This window comes from Neodiprion fabricii, chromosome 4 (genome assembly GCF_021155785.1).
Source record: "Neodiprion fabricii isolate iyNeoFabr1 chromosome 4, iyNeoFabr1.1, whole genome shotgun sequence".
Taxonomy (NCBI): Eukaryota; Metazoa; Arthropoda; class Insecta; order Hymenoptera; family Diprionidae; genus Neodiprion; species Neodiprion fabricii.
The window spans coordinates 17,003,373-17,018,621 of NC_060242.1; the positions used below are offsets into that span (position 1 = coordinate 17,003,373).

A 15,249-nucleotide genomic window follows, 5' to 3' on the forward strand; every position below is an offset into this window, starting at 1 on the left:
CACTTGTGTATGAAGTGATGTTAACCGTTAGCTGGGACACCAGGATACGAGATGACCCCACCCAATTTAGTTCCGATTTTAGCCTTGGCATCTTCTACTCTTAGTTTGAGGCAAAAGTGCATCATGACTTTTACTAAACCATATCGTTTCAATTTTCAAAATAAACACCTTTTTATCAGCAACGACTATCAAACGATTTATTTACTTGAAACGGTATACCTTAAGTGTATTGGGTAAAACTTTAAAATTTTTTTGGAATTACACATTTTTTTCTCAAAATGACCCGTACTATCGTTTGAAAGATAGATTGAAAACTCTCTGGTCATTTCTGCTAATTAAAATAACCAGTTGTTTACTCATGATATGCATTGTAGTGGTTGGGGTCTTTAACGCCCCCAGTGTGCTAACTGTGTTATTCTGGTAATGTGTGCCAGCTATGGATTGAAAATCATAGAAACGAAGTTATGCAAATTTTTGTTCAAATAGTAAATAGTTGAAGCTCCTGAATGAATTGAAAATCTGGAAAATAACGTACAGCCAAATTAAGTACTGATGAAATGCAACTAATGTCTTCAAATTGTACCATCAAATTATCATTTAAAATATCGGTGTTTAGCGCAAAGATTATTTTTATTGTTATATCACATAATGATCATTGTTGGACGAGATAGAAAAAAAAATTACGATTCAACCTTTATGTGATACAATTATTTTGTTTGTAGGCTTGGACTATCGTGTATAGTTTAACTTACCGTAAGTGATATTTAAGTAATTAAAGAAAAATAAATAACAAAAATGAAGAAAAGTCAAGTTTAAATGTAAAAGAGAAGAGAAAATTTTTTGTAAGGGCTGGTCGTGGGCCAATAAAAAAAATATGTAAAACTGCACAAGCCTCTTGTCGTTGCTTCCCCATTCGATGATCGACACCTTTGATCTGGGGAAAAAAATTTAACCACAGAGTCGATTTAATCATGGACGGGTTCTCATGGACTCTAGGATGAAAAGTTATTCATATATTTTACTTGGTTGTCATTAGATTTTTATTGACCCAAAATGTTAACAGTAACTACAAACGATATATAGACGGATTGCGAGTAGCTTTAATTAATTCTTGAAGAGATCTGAGGTTCTTAATCAATTTAAGTATTACAATACACTATTAGACATATTATCATTATACGAAGTAGTACATTATCCCCGTCTATTTATTTATTATTACAAATTACATACTACAAGAAGTACATGATCAGAATATGTTTGTTTTTTCACTGCCTGTAACGTACAAATGAATAATAGAAAAGAAGGGATTAATTACAGTATAATCAGATCATCATTTTCCGTCAGTTGATTCAGATATGAATGTAAGTTATTCACGTTAATCATTTTTATTTTGTTTTTTGAAATTATTCGTTACTAAAATACAAAATCTTCCTGTATATACAGATATAGTCTTTTACAGTCTTACATGCATATACCATAGACACTATATCACATACATACATGTGCTATAATAAATTTTATCGACAAATATTCGACATTATATAACTGGTATTTGGTATAAGACATTCGAATCGATTATATTGAAATAGTGACAAACAATCTGAGGTGCTTTCATCAAATATACGTGCAACAGTATAACGTTGCATTCGATTCATATAAAAAATTGGTCGCAGCATGTTTTATATGTTCAAATATGTATTTTTATTTTTAAATTCCTCATGCAAAATCAGCATTGTTGGGTACCGGCTGCGACATATCTTCGTACTCCTGCCTTCCAAAACCTAATGAAACAAAAATCAAATGCATACCAAATAATTGTCGATTGATAATTGGTACTCGGTGGAAATTTTCTAGGTATTTGTATACATACAGTAAATTTCTCTGTATAAATCCTTAAGCTGTAATAGAAACGACAGGAGTGGGCCGCTTACCCATGGCTGGATTACTTGCAAACATAGTTGAGAGAGTGCCTCCTCTGGCTTGACCAATCTGAAGTAGGGAATAGCTAGACAGGACTCGTATAATCAAATTGATGATCATCATGGCTGCACAAAATTTGACCCATGCACCTATAAGGTGTTGCGATCATATTGAAACATCTTCTGCTCGGGCAGGGTTTATAGGGGAAATTACTTTTTTTTTTACATCATTACTCTGCACGAATTAGTTTGTTAGTATCGAGCTTAATATTCATTTAGATCTTTTTGTTTCTGTTCTTTTCAATATTTTCGGCAACTTACTAGAGTCGGGGAAGTGCATCGAGAGAGTAATTATGTCGAAGAATATCGACAATACATTAATGAACAGTGCCTGGAACAAAAAGTCATTTCAGAAGTGTCTTTACATTAGTTTCTGACGGTATGAAATACTATTCATTTATGAGATACAATGTTTCTCAGACATATATTTTAAGATGACTGTATTGGAATTTTTCAATTTCTTTATCGCACACAGAGATTCATACTTACAAACTGTATAGGTTCGTCTGACTCTAAATTATGTATTGCCCACAGAAGGCAGATGAAGAATAGTAGATTGTAAAACATCATCGATACGGGGAACAGATATCCTTGCAGTCCCCTACACAATTGATTAATTATATAAACTGAATTTTACATTTAACTTGTCTAAGAAATAGTTTCAAGCCAGGAAGTCCTCCAAAACATTAGGTGAATTCTTTAGTGAGCAATTTCTCAGCTCACATGAATTTGGATGGGTATTTTTTCATCGGTATTTTTCATGAAGCCACATAACGAAACTAAGATATGAACAGGAAGGTGACAAGCTAAAATAAGACATTGATTTTTTTTTATATCCCCTTACCATGTAACGAAGAATAAATGCACAGCAAAGATGACCTGAAAGTACAAATGTAATACGGATAAATTGGCAACACATACATAAAATGACGACGATGTGAAACAACTGCGTATTTCGTTTTACTATTACTCAACAATCGTACAGTAACAGGTACAATTATTACAAAGAACGAGTGATGTTTTTAATATTAGGACCAGGTATAATATTTACCTTGAGAGGATAATGCGTTATGCTGGATATGTTAGGCATCTTGTATGATCTCTAATAAAACTGTGGTGATAATTACGCCCCTATTCAATGGGCGGCGACTTAGTATTGGACCGAATGACAATGAGGAAACATAAACAAAAATGAAACGTCAAAACGTATTCTGCGACTTCTGCGAGGCTAGCGAATTTCGTCAGTGGCGTTAGCTATGTAATAATACAGACTGTCGACCGCTTTAAATCAGATTGTGACGGATTGTGGAACTCCTCACGGCGTTGGTACAAACAACTTCCGTGATTACCGATTGACATTAACAATCTGTAAATATTCAAGTCGATAACTCACAGATAAAAGATCAGCCTCGTGATAACAATAACTTGTTCATTTCCACTAGCTGTACACGTGAATAGATCGAGTTTGGTGATGATTAGAACACGTTGGAGAAATTGGGATATTTTCGGTTCGTTAAAGTGATCGAACAGTCGGAACGAGTGCTGTCGGGTCCCTTAACGTGCGGCACGGGAGGATCTAAAGGAAGCGGCATTCCATAAATATGATTTTCGATTATCCTTTCCCCGAGGGCGCTGATCGTCGCACCGTAAATCGAATCGCCGGTTCTGTTAAAAGATTAGAAATTGTTATTGCAATTGTATAATTGTGTATCATTATCAATATCAAGATCCACTTATTACTTTGAGGTAATTATTTCCATTCACCTGACTCCGAGTATCTGCCGCTCTTCTTCTTTCGGCTCCAAATTGTCTTTCGGCTTTTCTTTTTTGGTTAGTCTTGAAAGTAAGTTTGGACCCGCAAATTCACAGGGGTTTCTGTAAGATATTTTGTGAATCGTTTCTGGTATCACCCAACCTTCTGGCAAGGCAACGCGGGGTCTGTCACCCCCGGTACGTTTAGCAGTCAATGATAAGTAGTTGTCTGAAAAATTATGATATGGAAAGGTAGGTGGGGATTATCCGTCGTGAGCGAAGAGAGCTGTGTGAAAATATGATATCCACGAACATCTTTTACCTAAATCTCTTGAGTAGTCTACTTGGTATACGGATTTTAAAAGTATTTTAGCCCGCTGCTCGATCAAATTCTCGTTCGGAGTTTGTTCCGGTAATACTTTTCTTAACATCGGATGCATGCGTTTCACCTATAAAGTGTTCAAATGATATGAGTAAAATTGCCGTATGGGAGACGCGCAAGCCATTTGTAACCGCTAGTAGCTGATAATTTAGACCCGCCATCGATATATCAATGATTTACGTGCAGGCTTGACAGACTGAGTAAGTGTGTGTAATGCGGGGTCGAAATGTGGTTGCGATGATTTTACGTGTGCGTAGTAAACGCACTCTGACTTATCAATAGCTTACTCTGTCCAAATTTGCTTTGACATCTTCTGATCGCTCAGGGGATTCTAGATTGGCATTTTTCCTCGCGGTATAAAGATGTTCCTTGAAGGGGCCATTTAGCGGGTTCAGGGGATAAGGGTACTCAGGTGGTTGCAGACGCGGTGGAGGTCGCCTTCCTCTCTTCGGGTGGTAGTCTTTTTTGTACACGGTAACAAAGTCGCGATTCTCCTCTTCTGCCTCCAAAATCATCGTGACATAGGTTGAACTCCAAATTTACCCTGATAATTCTTCCATGGAATTAGCGATAGTTATGTGAGGAAAAAGTATTGATTGACATTTGATAATATGAAGGAAATCAGCGAATGGGTCAAAAAATATGTGAAGTCGCTGTTGGTTTCACAAAATATTTAAAATCCACTGAACTCGCGATACCGCGCAATCCATGAACGCCACCCGTGAATACTGGGTGGTCCAATCGCAAGCCCTTTGCGGATTGAACCGCCAAGAGTAACCCGCGATGCAGCTATACGCCAAAATCCAAAAGCAATATCGCACGTGATACTTGGACTGCGATTTATTGTTTGAACCGGTGTTGTTTCGATTTGGAACACTTCCGGAATCCATTTTCGTGGGAGATAACCAAAATTCGTGAAAAAATTGATTTAGGTTACTGTTGGCGACGCATACTAATACGTAGATAGAAAACAACAGCTGTAACTAGTGCTTTATGACCTATAATTACGTACCTAATCGGCCATTGCCACAGACCATTATTGCCTCATATGATTATTAAGTTAGAGTCCAATGTTTAACGCTATCACAACCTGAGAACGTGTGAAAAATCAAGAAGTGTACTCGATAACACTACAATTTGGACGAGCATTACTTGAAACCATATGTAATAACAGAGAGGTATGGTAAGGCGAGGGGGTGAACGACCGCTATAGATCAGCTAGAGATTAGTAAAGGGACAGAATGTATTATAATACTACGATGTGTGTGTAATGAATCCAAGTACGCTAATCTCACGCACACTACGGCGAGTGGTCAACAAGACAGTACAGTCCAAAGTTCTCAAAATTCCCGCGAGAGCGAGCGAGACGAAAATTTGACGAAGAATTCAAAACCAGATCAGTATTAGTCGGAACTCGGAAGAGATAACACGTGAGTTTTGTTGGCAATAGCTCGTTATGTGTGCGAAAGTGATTCAGTGAACTGTGTGAACGTGGGACTATCAACTCGATGCATCGAGGCTCCTAACGATCCATTTTATTATTAAATGACGTTGGATCGTATTTCTAATGTACTTGTGATCGAGTAATTAGATACGAGAGCGAAACTGGGTAGAGCCGATTGAGGATTCTTGCGCTGGCCTTCCCGGGGCCTCATGATTGAGTTTTGTACCCAGGGTGGTTGACGCGTTGGGAAACCAACGTGGTTACTACACCCGCAGATCTAGAATACATGAAAATAAATAACAAATGACACAAAATTGGTGTAGCCGCGTGGGCTGTCGTTGCTGGGGTAGCTAAGCTAAACCACCCCGGGATCATCGAAATCAAGTTTCTTATTTGTAATTCGAATTGGTGTTCATTTCTTATTCGAATTCCTTGCATTCATTCCATCCTTTTACCTTATTTTTTTCTTCATTTGTGGAGCTAAAAATTTTTCGTCTCAGATTCTATTTGTATGGTCCTTTCCTGACTAATTGGACCCCCAGGAACTCAGAAAACGCAGCGAAAAGAGCGTGTCATCAACAGCAGCGATATGACGAAGGAAATCTTTTGTTTTTCAGCTGTAACTTTTGATCCGTTGTTTGCAGCCTATTCGAACTGCACTCATTCGATTTCGCTCGAAAAATCACGTCGAAATAGTGTATTACAAAATTCATTGCAGGATTTTTGAAATTCCGGAACGCTGTTTCAGCTAGCCGTAAGTGAAGTATCTACGTTAAGTAGAGAAGCTGAATTGTTTTTCCAAAAGTGTTCGTATGAAAAAAAATTCAGAGTAACTGTAATACATCATGAATGCGCTAATTTTGATCGAGATGAAATGGATGCGCCGTCTCGGTGTCTACTACGTGATCAAGTGCAACAACCTTGTAAAACCAACTAGTGACCGGTTTATTTTTTGAAATATCAACGCAGCTACTGAAACGAGAAGATAAATGCCATTTATCTGGAGTATAAACTTTCCGATTGAAGTCAAAGATCTTTATTCCTAACTCTGACGGGTATGCGCGTTGAAGTAGTTTATACGAAATAACATACGAAACAATTTGTCTAGGAGTATTTATAGCTGCAATGTGGCAAAAGTTGATTACACTCTACTCTAGTACAGAGAGAAACCTACCCGAGCACCTGTAGGTTGGTGTGCTTGTTGAAGTGTTCGAAAAAACATCTGCGTTCAATGTGGCCAGCCCTTGAGGTCACTCTGTTCTACTTTATGAGCACACCGTGAAGGAAGAAGACGCTCGGCAGTGAGTGATAAAATGGCCGCACGTCTGCAGTGAGGTTCGATCGCCAGAGTTTACTTTTTTTTCATACATCACGGAATTTGAACTACTTTCATTCGAAACATGTCTTTTCCTGGTTCTATCGCGTTCGATGAGTACGGAAGACCTTTCATTATCTTGCGTGATCAAGACAAGCAGAGTCGCTTGACCGGCAATGATGCGATTAAGGTGAGGCATGCACATGTTTTATAATTTCCATTGATTACATTTTCTGTTATAAGTTCCTGATCACACTGATTATAACTATTCCATTTATTAATTCAGATAAATTGCATTATTTCGTGCACACTAATTTACTTAATTTCACCAAAGTGCTGATCGCGTGGTGGCTCTGCAATTTTGTTCGCGTCTCGTGTTCGTAAACCGGTAGAGCCTCGCGCATTCGTGATATTTTATTTTACTTCGAACTTTGGGATTATGTTGTTCATTTAACACCCTCATGTGAGCTGCAAACCGTCAATTTCACAGCGATTATGAATTTATCGCTAAATATGATTGGCATTTTAACAATGAATCCAATCACAGCTTCTGTCTTATAACCATATAAGGAATTTCTATGCCTGTTCCCCCCTCATTCGTTCAGTCGACTATAGACATTGCTGCATAATACGTACGTCGGTATTACAGTTGCATCTTATGCTTACTTTTTATTTCCTGTCAGAATTCAATTATAGACAACCCTTTTCACATTTTTGCAACTTCAGTAAGTACCTTACTGGAAAAAAACTTTCTTGTCATCTCCATGGGTGAAGTAACGGTAATGCTTGAAAATACTTTCTTTTTACCACGTCCGACTTGAGATTCAACTCAAAGGACAGCGGAAGAGCCAGTCCATCTGTATGTTTTGACTTTGTTTTTCTTGAAACATGTTACTTGAATCCAAATTTTATCTTTGAGTTACGCACCTTGAGACACAGAAAAATTTTTATTTGAAATTTGCCTGTGATTTTTAATAAAGTGTGCAAGATAAAATAAAATATGAGAAACTGAACCATTGAGTGATTCGATTAATGGACCACGCTTACTGATGTGTTTCTTACAAGCTAGTTCACTTACAATCTGTATTAATATTCTAACAGATTCACATTGTGATTTAAAAATTGTGTTATTGTACTTCATCACAATGCATTATTATTGGTAGTATTTTTTCGATGACTATGTATTCATTGTATGTTTTGTAACTCATTGTTACTCAAGCATAACAGATAGAACAAGGTTGTGAAAATTTCAAAAGTTTTAGATGCGAACACAAGTAATATTGTTTTACATAACAATTTAAAAATCATTGAAGAAATGTTTTCTGCCATCTTGAAACATTTTTTGAGTGGTTGGTAGTAAACTTGATTAATTATATTAAACGAGAGAAAGATGGGAAATAGTATTTTCGCAGTATTCGTTAAACTACTGCGGTCTGAGCTTGTAAGATTAATGCAACATTTATGCATTTCCAGGAATCAATGTTATATTGCAATTTTAAGATTGTCCAGAGTTCAATAGGTCATAGTAAATTCCACTAAAGTAAGACATATATCGGTATTCTTGGAATTCTACATTTGTAAATTCCACCTAGAATTTCAAAACAGTGATTTCTGTTTCAATATTTTATTGTGTTGATATCATAAACCCGAAGTGCTGTAAAAACTTTCATTCTACAATAAAATCTTGTTGCAAACCGTGAATAGTCAAGTTAATAATAAGTTATAAGAGAACCTGTAATACATTTTTGAGGGTGAAAACTTGATACAATTCTACAGAAGATTTGTAATCTAACATAAGTACAGGGATCAAGCTTATACATTGGTATATTTACATTGGAGTTGTAGTTTAAAATTAAATGTACGTTGCTAGTACTTGTGTGTAATTATGCAGTTGACTGATTCTCATGATATATCAAAATAACTGAATTTCGTTCTCTCTTCTCTAGTCGCATATCTTGGCAGCTCGAAGTATTGCCAATACTTTGAAAACATCTTTGGGTCCCAAAGGTTTGGACAAGATGTTAGTTAGTTCCGATGGTGATGTAACAGTAACCAATGATGGAGCTACGATCTTGAAAAACATGGACGTAGATCATGAAATCGCCAAGTTGATGGTGCAGCTTTCTCAATCGCAGGATGATGAGATAGGCGATGGCACAACTGGTGTTGTTGGTAAGAACATCAAATCTACATTTAAATCATAAAACATTAAAAATGACATATAGGATGCAAAAGTGAGGAATAATAAGAAAAAAAAAATTGGTATGATGATATTAGTTGAAAATTACAAACAAAAGGAATACAAGGCAATTTCAGTAACAATGAATTGGAATCAAGGATTGTAAATTAACAAAGTATATACGAGTAAATGGTTGAATAGCGGGTGAATTTCAAACATCTATTCTTCAATTCGATTGGGTTTGTTTTATTCAAAAGTATATTGATCGAGTTTCTTTTATACATATTATATTTGCTTTGAATCAAATTATTGTCAGAAAAAAATATGTAATCAAACGTCAAACTACATACCGTGGAATAAAACAAACTCCAACAGAATTCAGTAATTTTTTATCAAGATCCGATGCAAATTTCTATAATTCACCCACTTCTCTAGCTGTTAGGTATGAATATATACGCATCTAAAGAACTTTCTACACTGCGATGAAGCATGTTGAGACGTGTGAATCTCGATTGTCTCGAGAAACTCATATGTAAACAATACAAAAACCATGCAACATTAAGTTTCATCGATCTGAGACTCTGAACCATTGGGCAGCTATTCTTAATTGGCAGCACGCACTGATATGTGTCTCACATCTGTATTCATGCCATTATGTAAATTTGTCTGTTTTGGGCAATTTAACTAAAGCAAACTTGCTATTTTCAAACTTTGGAATAATTTGAGCATTTCAATTTTCACAATATGATGCATGAGTACATATATACTTTATTATTGTGCTTTACTGAATTTAAAACGATTCCCAAGTCACAAAGACGATTTTTCTTACAAATACAATGTCACAAACTTCAGCTTCACTGTATCGTAATATTGTCGCAAATTTTGTCACTTCTCTTACCTCAGTATTGGCTGGCGCGCTAATGGAGCAAGCTGAACAGCTCTTAGACAAAGGAATTCACCCAATCCGAATAGCTGATGGTTTCGAGCTTGCAGCCCAATGTGCGAACGAACATTTAGACACTATTGCGGAGGCTTTCCCAGTCAACCTCAAAGACTTGGAACCTCTAATCAAGACTGCCATGACTACTCTTGGATCCAAAATGTGAGTGCAAGTTGAGATAATATTGCGTCAACTTGTCAATATTACATGTCAAATTCTTCCAAACATCCAGTGTTGTATTTCGTTAATTTTTTATTCATTATTATTACAGCATCAACAAGTGTCACCGACAAATGGCGGAGATTGCTGTGAATGCAGTGATGGCTGTCGCTGATTTGGAGACACGAGACGTCAATTTTGAATTAATCAAACTAGAGGGTAAAGTTGGAGGACGCCTTGAAGACACAATGTTAGTTCGTGGCGTTGTTGTAGACAAAGACTTCAGTCATCCTCAAATGCCTAAGGTAATTACTATCACCTTTTATTGATCGATTTTTTTGTCGTTTTTTTCTTTTTCTTCCCCATTCAAGATCCTGCGAGTAATCGCATTTACAGAGTTCGTGATTATGAAATTCATATGTTAATTTAAGGAACAAGTTACACTAATTCTAATCATTCGAAATTGACTTACAAAAGCGTCTGCTTTTGCATCGTAAAAATTTGACCTTCGAAACTTTTGCACTATTAGTTTGAATTGTTGTATTGATATATCTGCAAGGAGAATTTCAGCAGTTTCTTCAATGCACTGCCTGACCAGACACCTTGCCATATTATCAGCATGTTTGATTCTCGTGTATTTGAGTAATTGAAAAACTCAAATGCTGTATCGATTTTGCAATAAGCATTTTAAAAATACAGTTTATACAGTTGAAATTTCAATTGAGATCAACATCCTATGTGATGTTATTGAACAATCTGGTTGCAGAATAGTGTAAATTTTTATTAAAATCGTTAGAAACGATGAGTATAACACTGTTTCCATACTCGATGTGTTACAGAGGTTGGAGAATGTGAAATTGGCAATTCTCACTTGTCCATTTGAGCCGCCAAAACCGAAAACTAAACATAAGCTTGACGTGACTTCTGTAGAGGACTACAGAGCATTACGAGAATATGAACGTGAAAAATTCACTCAAATGGTATCTCAAGTCAAACAAGCCGGGGCAACGCTCGCTATTTGCCAGTGGGGATTTGACGACGAAGCCAATCACCTTCTCCTCCAGGAACACCTGCCCGCTGTTCGGTGGGTCGGTGGTCCCGAAATCGAGGTGCTTATAAGTTTATTTTATTCTGCGGCATCTAGAAATTCGATAAAAGTGTCGGTGAAATTTATTCAATTTTGAAGTATTGAATCTACTCGGTCAATTTAATCCAAAAAGTGTGACATACGTATCGTTAATTTATTCACATGAATTTTTTCACAAAGGTAAGTGAAGACTGTCATGCATCATCCATCATGTTACCAAAATTCGAAATTCTGAGCATTCAGTTCCATTTATAAACAACCCAATGATGTGAAAGCGCAATAGAAGGGGGTAGCATTGCGAAACCAAGCGTCTGGTTCTCTTAATTATGAGTCCTCTAATTCATTCGAAAATGTATATACTTAATTTTTCGAACCTATTGTGGGCTTCTTTATTTGAGCACAAAGTCGACTTGGGACGTATCTGTTGCAGTGGCCCTAATGATCAATGATTATGAGAGCTGAGGGTTTTTTCACTTTCTTCATTAATTAACTGTAATCATAGATGATTAATGTTATTCTTGGATATGAAGGTCACAACTCAAAACACTTTTTATCGTGTTAACGTTTCGGCCCTGGTGGGGGCCCTCCTCAGAACAATTTTATTTAAATATCTCGTATGAGATGACACTTCCAATTACATAAATGCGTGTTGGTAATTGATGAATAAATAGAACAAAAAAAAAAACCAATAAAGACAAAAACCGAAACACACTGCGTTCGCAACACGTAACTCCCACGAATTCATATTTATTGTTGGTTTGTTAAAATGAAATAAAACACACAGCCGTTAAGGTTGAGTCAGAGCACATAAGCACCAGTGGAACATCTAGTGTGTAGTGAATCGTAATCATAGATATTGTCAAAAAAGAAAGAATTTTTATAATGCTGATTATTCAATCCTCAGTTGATTGCCATCGCTACCGGCGGTCGTATCGTTCCTCGATTCGAAGAATTGACTCCTGATAAATTGGGATACGCGGGTGTGGTCAGAGAGTTGACTTTTGGAACCACAAAGGACCGCATGCTCGTCATTGAGGAATGCAAAAACTCACGAGCAGTAACCATTTTCATTCGTGGAGGCAATAAAATGGTAAGTATGCATTTTTTTTTTCACATTACGATCAGACGCCTAATTTATAAAAATAGTCTTGTTAAAAAATATGGCAAGGAGAATTTCAGCGATGTCATTCAATGCGTCTAACTGGCCAGACACCTTGCAAAAAAAAATAGCACAGTTTGCATATAAGCATTTGATTGATAATAAAAAAAAATTCATTGCATATCGAATTGTGTTACAAAATTTTCTTTATAAAATATTGATTAAGTTTAGTTGCAGCATTCATTCTAGTCCGAAAGAAATCGTCGACGCTTAATATAGTTTTTGATCATTGTCCCTTTCATTAAAGCACACTGTACTCCGTAAGCACATTTATTACTGTCAACAGATTATTGAGGAAGCGAAACGTTCGATCCACGATGCACTTTGTGCTGTGCGCAATCTCGTAACGGATGGAAGAATAGTTTATGGAGGTGGAGCAGCCGAAGTTTCCTGTGCATTGGCATGCGCCGCTCATGCCGACAAGATCAGCACCCTTGAGCAGTATGCATTCCGTGCATTTGCTGATGCGCTCGAGGCCATCCCCATGGCATTGGCAGAAAACGCAGGACTTTCTCCTGTCGATGCTCTTGCTGAAGCCAAGGCGCGCCAGTTGACCGAATCAAACTCTAGTCTTGGAATCGATTGCATGAACGTTGGCACAACCGGTAGGTGTATTTTGTTGAAAATGTACCTTCTGTGTTTGCTTGGTCGCTTTTTTTTTTCTATGTAAACAAATCCGTTTTTAACAAACTGAAATCTTTAAAATTAAAGTTCTTTTTTTTATTTTTCAGACATGAAAGTCCAGAACGTCATCGAATCTTTGAAAAGTAAGCAGCAGCAAATCTTACTTGCCACGCAATTAGTGAAGATGATATTGAAGATCGATGATATCAGATCTCCCAGTGACAACGGTATGGGAGTTTAAATCTGTCGAACATTCACAATAAAGATTGTTCAAATTTTCACGACACGTTAACGAGACTGAATTATTGTATTATTAATACGCTTCAATTGAATTGTTTCTGATAGTTATTAAACATCACCCAGACCGCTTACTACGCTCTGATTAAACAATTAATTGACTTCATGCTGAAATTAATTTATAATAAAATAAAGCTATAATTGACATAAGAAAAAAAACAGAACCTACGTAATTAATCTCATCATTCGGATTGTTATTCATCCCAGGCAGTGTTCCGACGATAAAACTTATCCCGCGGTGGTGGTTACATTTTATTATATGTACATAGTACCTATAGTGATTAGGTAAGGATTTCACAAGGATACAATCTGGTTATTCGGCTCAGACTCCCGCACAATTTAGTCACAATAAAAATAGATTTCGCAAACTGAAAACTCTGATAAATATTTAGAGTTGCAAAGTATTATCAAAAACCGAATGTGGTCTGAATTGAATATACAACTTGTACTCGTGCGTTTGATATAGAAGACACGTTGCACACAAACACATTTTGTATTCGATTAGGTATGTCGTAATTTTTCTTATAGTACGTATGTAACATGCATAATGACTCGTTTCAACATTTTTTAAGTATCTACGAGTAACGGTTATCTTACGTTTGAAATTTGGCATGAGATACGCAACTATTCAAGCCAAATGATGATATCGAGACACGGAAAAGAACGCAGTATTGTAATTTTTTAATTTCATATTGTTCATAATTATTACTAAACTCAAATTTTGGCATTGATGTAATAATGACAAGATGTCAACAGACTCTAGAAACCGGTAATAGTCTGACAACCGATAGAAAAATGTCTGGAACTCCAAGTTATTATCCTTAACTTCGCGTGCCTTCATTTGTAATTACAATACGTGTGTAATGTTACTTTTTTATGAATAAATCGAAAATCAGATACTGCGATTTCAGTTAATATCCGGAAACATCGTTCACTTCGCGCATCACAAATAAAATTTTTATCATTTTTTATTACCCATGGTAAATTCTAGCTAAATAAATTAATATCTGACGAATATTTTATCCGATCATTGCTAATACTCGTACGTTTATATCTATCAATTGTAATTATCTATTCGATCAGATTGATTGAGATATTCCGATGTTACTCGGGGGCATTACATATCTATTTGTACTTGCAAACGTCCAACGATAAGAGTACGATTCGTTTCAGACAAACGTAGCGTCAACTTATTATATAAATCGATCGATCATTCAATTAGTTCTTAATCATAATAAGCTATAACTCAACTTAAGCTTTGGCAACATTTTCAACGTAAAAGTAAATCTTGACATTCCTAGGTATTTCTATCGATAAACTTGAACAAACTGTAGCGCTACGAAATAAGCTATTGAATTTCCCCACAGGATTTGAATTTCACGCAACGTTTCTACTACTGGGGAAAAATAAACTACAATTAAGGAAAATTGTATTTGTAAAAACTATTAAATTTCGTCAACTTCTTACGGATAAATTTAAGCGTATTAATAGTGTGAGGTCGATCTTAAATTGTAATCTGAAAGGAAGGAAACTAAGATGCTTATTTTCTTTCTGTTTTCTCAATACGTTTGAATTTTGATTATCTTTTTTTTTCTTTTTTTGGGAAAGAATAAAATACGATGCGTTCGTCCCAAATATTTCGAGATCAATTTCGTAACGCATATTTTATACCGCATGATGGTTTTGGCTCGGTTTGCGCACGGTTTATACGAAATAGTTAGTGTATTCATGGGGCATGACTCCTCTCCTCGGGTAAAAGGTGTGAGTGGTCGAATAGTTTAAGAGGTTGGTAATGTTGCTCATGTAGATGTCCGCGAAGCGAAAGAGACTCCTAGAAAAGTAGGTCGGATTATGGTACGTCCTAAAGACTGAACCAAACTGTTGGTTGAATACACGTTTGATATCGTTGCGTAGATTATCCCTTTCTCGCAT

At 36.3% G+C, this 15,249-nt stretch overlaps 2 protein-coding genes across 3 annotated transcripts; one reads left to right on the forward strand and one right to left on the reverse strand.

The window, feature by feature from the left end:
• Positions 1-6: 6 nt before the first annotated feature.
• LOC124180575 lies at positions 7-3,232 on the reverse strand. Of its 2 annotated transcripts, none has more exons than XM_046566269.1 (6): positions 3,031-3,232; positions 2,824-2,858; positions 2,469-2,580; positions 2,241-2,310; positions 1,871-2,069; positions 7-1,781 (listed from the first exon to the last, which is right to left on the reverse strand). In XM_046566269.1, exons 1-5 carry the CDS (start codon positions 3,067-3,069, stop codon positions 1,894-1,896), a joined length of 432 nt encoding a protein of 143 aa, XP_046422225.1. In that variant the 5' UTR covers positions 3,070-3,232; the 3' UTR covers positions 7-1,781; positions 1,871-1,893. The 2 variants fall into 2 exon arrangements, with proteins under 2 accessions (XP_046422225.1, XP_046422224.1); XM_046566268.1 differs by having other exon boundaries at positions 1,932-2,069; positions 3,031-3,230.
• A 3,654-nt stretch (positions 3,233-6,886) lies between these two features.
• LOC124180573 (T-complex protein 1 subunit epsilon-like) lies at positions 6,887-14,216 on the forward strand. The gene is made up of 8 exons (XM_046566265.1): positions 6,887-7,062; positions 8,819-9,044; positions 9,955-10,153; positions 10,263-10,455; positions 10,990-11,259; positions 12,142-12,327; positions 12,683-13,001; positions 13,128-14,216. Exons 1-8 carry the CDS (start codon positions 6,958-6,960, stop codon positions 13,259-13,261), a joined length of 1,632 nt encoding a protein of 543 aa, XP_046422221.1. The 5' UTR covers positions 6,887-6,957; the 3' UTR covers positions 13,262-14,216.
• The last annotated feature ends 1,033 nt before the right edge of the window (positions 14,217-15,249 follow it).

Coding starts and splice junctions, on each gene's coding strand:
- LOC124180575 (XM_046566268.1), bottom strand. CDS start 3,069: ATGCCTAACATATCCAGCATAACGCATTATCCTCTCAAG. Junction 2,581..2,823: donor CATTTATTCTTCGTTACATG/GTAAGGGGATAT, acceptor TCAATTGTGTAG/GGGACTGCAAGGATATCTGT. Junction 2,311..2,468: donor CAGACGAACCTATACAGTTT/GTAAGTATGAAT, acceptor TTTTTGTTCCAG/GCACTGTTCATTAATGTATT.
- LOC124180573 (XM_046566265.1), top strand. CDS start 6,958: ATGTCTTTTCCTGGTTCTATCGCGTTCGATGAGTACGGAAGACCTTTC. Junction 11,260..12,141: donor TCGGTGGTCCCGAAATCGAG/GTGCTTATAAGT, acceptor TTCAATCCTCAG/TTGATTGCCATCGCTACCGG. Junction 12,328..12,682: donor TTCGTGGAGGCAATAAAATG/GTAAGTATGCAT, acceptor TACTGTCAACAG/ATTATTGAGGAAGCGAAACG.